Genomic DNA, 3,747 nt, shown 5'->3' with positions numbered 1-3,747 from the left:
ACTGTCACCTCCACGTGGTGCCCCCTGGGGAGTCCGATGGGACTCGCGAACGACAGAGTCGGGTCCTCCAAGCACCCAAGCTAGACGTAGGGAGCTCAAGCTGAGGCTGAATAGCAGAGGGTGCATAAAAATATACTGTCTTTTATCGACCCACTTGGGGTACCTGGCGCACCCTATTGTATCTAATGCCCGCTGCAGGGAGAAGGGATAGTACCTGTATTTCCTTTAAGAACCCCCATACTCGTGGGAACAAAATGAACAATGAAAACTTATTACATTTTTCCCTTTTCAGATTAGGAGGACTTGTCCTCCTCAGACATTTCGGACCTGGCAGGGCCAGCAGTGGAACTTCCAGGGCATGTTTCGAGCTCACTTCCCAGGATCGTGGAAGAGATGAGTGATGTAGAGCCATAGCAGAGAGAAGAGGGAAGTGGAAACACTCCCCCCGGACCTCAGTCTAGAAGAAGGGATGGCAGAGGATCGGGCGCAATGAGGAGAAGGTGGCGTGCGATCAACAGAGCCACAGCAGGACCACAGGAGACTGAGAGTGTTTTGGGCCCAGCAACTTTGGTTGATAGGGGACAGAGCTCTACAGGACCTGGTTCTGGTGCGGAGAGTGAGCCAAGGAACTTGTATCGGCCACGGGATACCGGGAGACCTTCAGGCCCATCAGCCCTGGCTGATAGGGACCGGAACTCGGCGGGACCCGGACCGTCCAGGAGGGCTAAAAGGAGGCTTAGGGTCAGTTCTCAGGATACCGAAGGTCAACAGAGCACCTCCGCCTATGGTGTTAGGGACCGGAACCCTTCGGGACCTGGAACGACCAGGAGAGCTGATATGAGGCAAAGGGGGAGGCCCCAGGATACTGATGAACGACCGGGCCCATCAACCTCTGCTGATAGGGACCGGAATTCTTCAGGACCGGAAGGAAGAGGATAAGGTCCTCCCCAGGGACTTCTGCGCCTATGGCAAAGAGGCCTAGGGGAGGTGGACCAATGAGACCGACGTACTCAAACGCTGCGGGATGCAGCAGGGTTGCCATCATTCCTGACGGTTATCCTTCCGTCCAGCTCACTCGTTAGAAGAGTGATGAGGTGCAGACACGTCTGATTAAGATCATGGACGAACAGGCACAAGAGGGCGCACACCTCGAGTTTAGTAATTTTATTTATCATCTCGGGGGGTGCATCGTGATTTGCGACAACCAAGCTGGAAGGGACTGGCTGTCGACTGTTATCAGAGGTTTCATCATCGGCGATAATATCACCTTACACGCCGGAGCTCCAGAGGACCACCAGGGTAGGAATTTTCTTCCCTTGTGAGCGAGTTGAGGCAGATATTCTCTATCGAAGAATTGGCTACCAAAACTCCAGGATGCCCGACCTTGGAATATGGACGTTGGTTGGCACTAAGGAAGAGGAGGCTGGCTTTTACAGCGTACGAATTTTAGAAAGCATAGGCTTCCTGATGAACTATAATTTCAGGAAGGCCTTTGTTAAGGTTCACACTAGGAGGAGACCTCAACCAAGGGAAGAGAGAGGGGCTGGCGGACCCATGGATGTGGAGAGTGCTGCTTCGACCTCTCGCGCTGGCGTGGGTGGGATGGTGGCCCGCCGCACCGGAGCGGGGGAATCGGGGAGGCGGACCATGGGTGGATCTGGAGCGCAGGCTGGGAGCGGATCTGGAGGACTGATTACCAGTGGATCCGGAGGGCTGGCAGCGGGCGGCTCTGGAGGACGGGCTGTTCGTGGACCCAGAGAGCTGGCGGTGGAGAGCGATCTTGGAGGTCTGGCTGCTGGGGGCGCGTCCGCGGCTGGGGCTGGGGTGCCCGCTGCTCCTCGGGCTGCCGCTGAGGCTGGGACCGGGGGTGGTGGTGACTCGCTGTCCCCGGCGGGGGGGAGCCCGCCGGCAGCTGAGGATTAAAGAAGAGGATGAGGCTGCTGCAAGTGAACCTGCATCACTGCATTGCTGCTTGCAATGTACTACAGCAGTATGTTAAGGGTAAGGACATTGATATTATTTTAATACAAGAACCTTACTTATTTAAAGGCAGGATCAGTGGACTGGGCATGCGGGGGTACAGCATCATTTCTGTACCAATGCATGCCAGAACCTGTATCCTGTATAAGAGTAAACTCAAGATGCTGCCTCTTTGGCACCTATGTTCCAGGGATTTGGCAGCAGCGAAGTTGGCCCTCAAAGAGGGAACTCACAAGGAAGTGACATTTGCCTCTAGTTATCTCCCCTATGAAGAGGCTATTCCACCAACGGCCATGAGGAAGATGGTGGATGGGCTGGCTGAGGATGAAATAGTGGTCTCCATGGACGCCAATGCCCATCACTGGCTCTGGGGGAGCACAAACACCAACCAGAGAGGTGAGTCTCTTTTAGAGTATCTTGTAGGGCATGACTTAGAGGTCCTAAACAGAGGCAGCAAGGCTACCTTTTTCAATAGGGTGAGGGCGGAAGTCATAGATGTAACCGTAGCCACTCGTCGAGTAGGTCCGATGATTAAGAATTGGCATGTTTCGGAAGAAGAGTCATGCTCAGATCATCGGTATATGATTTAACAACATATGACATGACCGAGTCGGTGTACAGGAATCCAAAGTTGACGAACTGGGACACCTACTGTACCCAACTCGAGGAAGAGGTCAAGAGTAGTCCAGGAACAATCAGGAACACCTGGCAGCTTAAATGCCTTAACACGTCCCTAACGGACGCGATCATAAGATCCTACATTGACAATAACAGGATATGTAGGATCCAAACCAACAGGAACACAACCTAGTGGAATGAGGAATTGGCTAGGCTGAGAGGACTCACAAGGAAACTCTTTAATACAGCGAAAAGAACAGGCTGTTGGGACACCTACAAGAGTGCACTAACTGATTATAACAGGGCGATTAGGAAGGCTAAAAGAGGGGCATGGAGGAGATTTTGCAATGATGTTAATGATGCCCCCTCCACGTTCAGAATTAATAGGATTCCGTAGGCAAATCCTGGGGCCTCAAACCAAAGGTTATATATTGGTTGTACATGGCAGCGATAAGACCAATTGTTCTATACGCTGCCATTGTATGGTGGAACAAGGCTACGACCAGGAAATCCCAAACTTGGCTTGGGAAACTTCAGAGACTGGCGTGCCTTATGATAACGAGAGCCATAAGCACCACTCCTTCTGCAGCAATGGAGGTTCTGTTGAACATTAAACCTCTACACATAGAGATTGAAGCTCAAGCCCTTAGCTCTGCATACAGGCTTATGAAACTAGGAACGAACTACCATTCCTTAACTTATGAGGGACATGTTAGACTGTTCAGGAGGATGAATGAAGACGGGATCCAGGCTCTGCATTCGGATCATCAGAAGAAGAAATATAAGAACACTTACTACAGTGTAAGGGTTGATGGTTCAACCTCACACAAGCCGTGTAATGGGATAAACTGCTACACAGACGGATCCCTAATGGAACAAGGATCCAGAGCAGGAATATGGAGGATGGATAGACCTAATCAAAGCACATCCATCTCGTTAGGAAAGCACACCACAGTGTTTCAGGCTGAGGTATTTGCAATAAATGTCTGTGCCCAGAATTTAATAAAGGAGGGCAAGAGGGAAAGGCTAATCACGATCTATACGGACAGTCAGGCGGCCATCTATGCGCTGGATAACTACGCAACCTGCTCCAAATTGGTGGAAGAGTGTAAGGCTAACTTGAACTCTCTCTCCTTGGCCAACAAGGTG

The 3,747-nt window shown here is 51.6% G+C and overlaps 1 protein-coding gene across 1 annotated transcript in view; it reads left to right on the top strand.

Moving 5' to 3' along the window:
* The first annotated feature begins 3,039 nt into the window (after positions 1–3,039).
* LOC136796504 (uncharacterized) overlaps positions 3,040–3,747 on the top strand; it is a 1,291-nt gene continuing 583 nt past the window's right edge. Inside the window, exon 1 of the mRNA XM_067050368.1 lies at positions 3,040–3,706. Coding sequence (XP_066906469.1) covers positions 3,040–3,706 — 667 coding nt within the window. The remainder of the gene's footprint in view (positions 3,707–3,747) is intronic.

Source organism: Halyomorpha halys, unplaced genomic scaffold, assembly GCF_000696795.3.
Source record: "Halyomorpha halys isolate HHAL.00 unplaced genomic scaffold, Hhal_1.1 Scaffold601.1, whole genome shotgun sequence".
NCBI classification, from domain to species: domain Eukaryota; kingdom Metazoa; phylum Arthropoda; class Insecta; order Hemiptera; family Pentatomidae; genus Halyomorpha; species Halyomorpha halys.
Note: the sequence above shows the minus strand (reverse complement) of the source record. Positions and strands in the feature narration are given on the sequence as shown.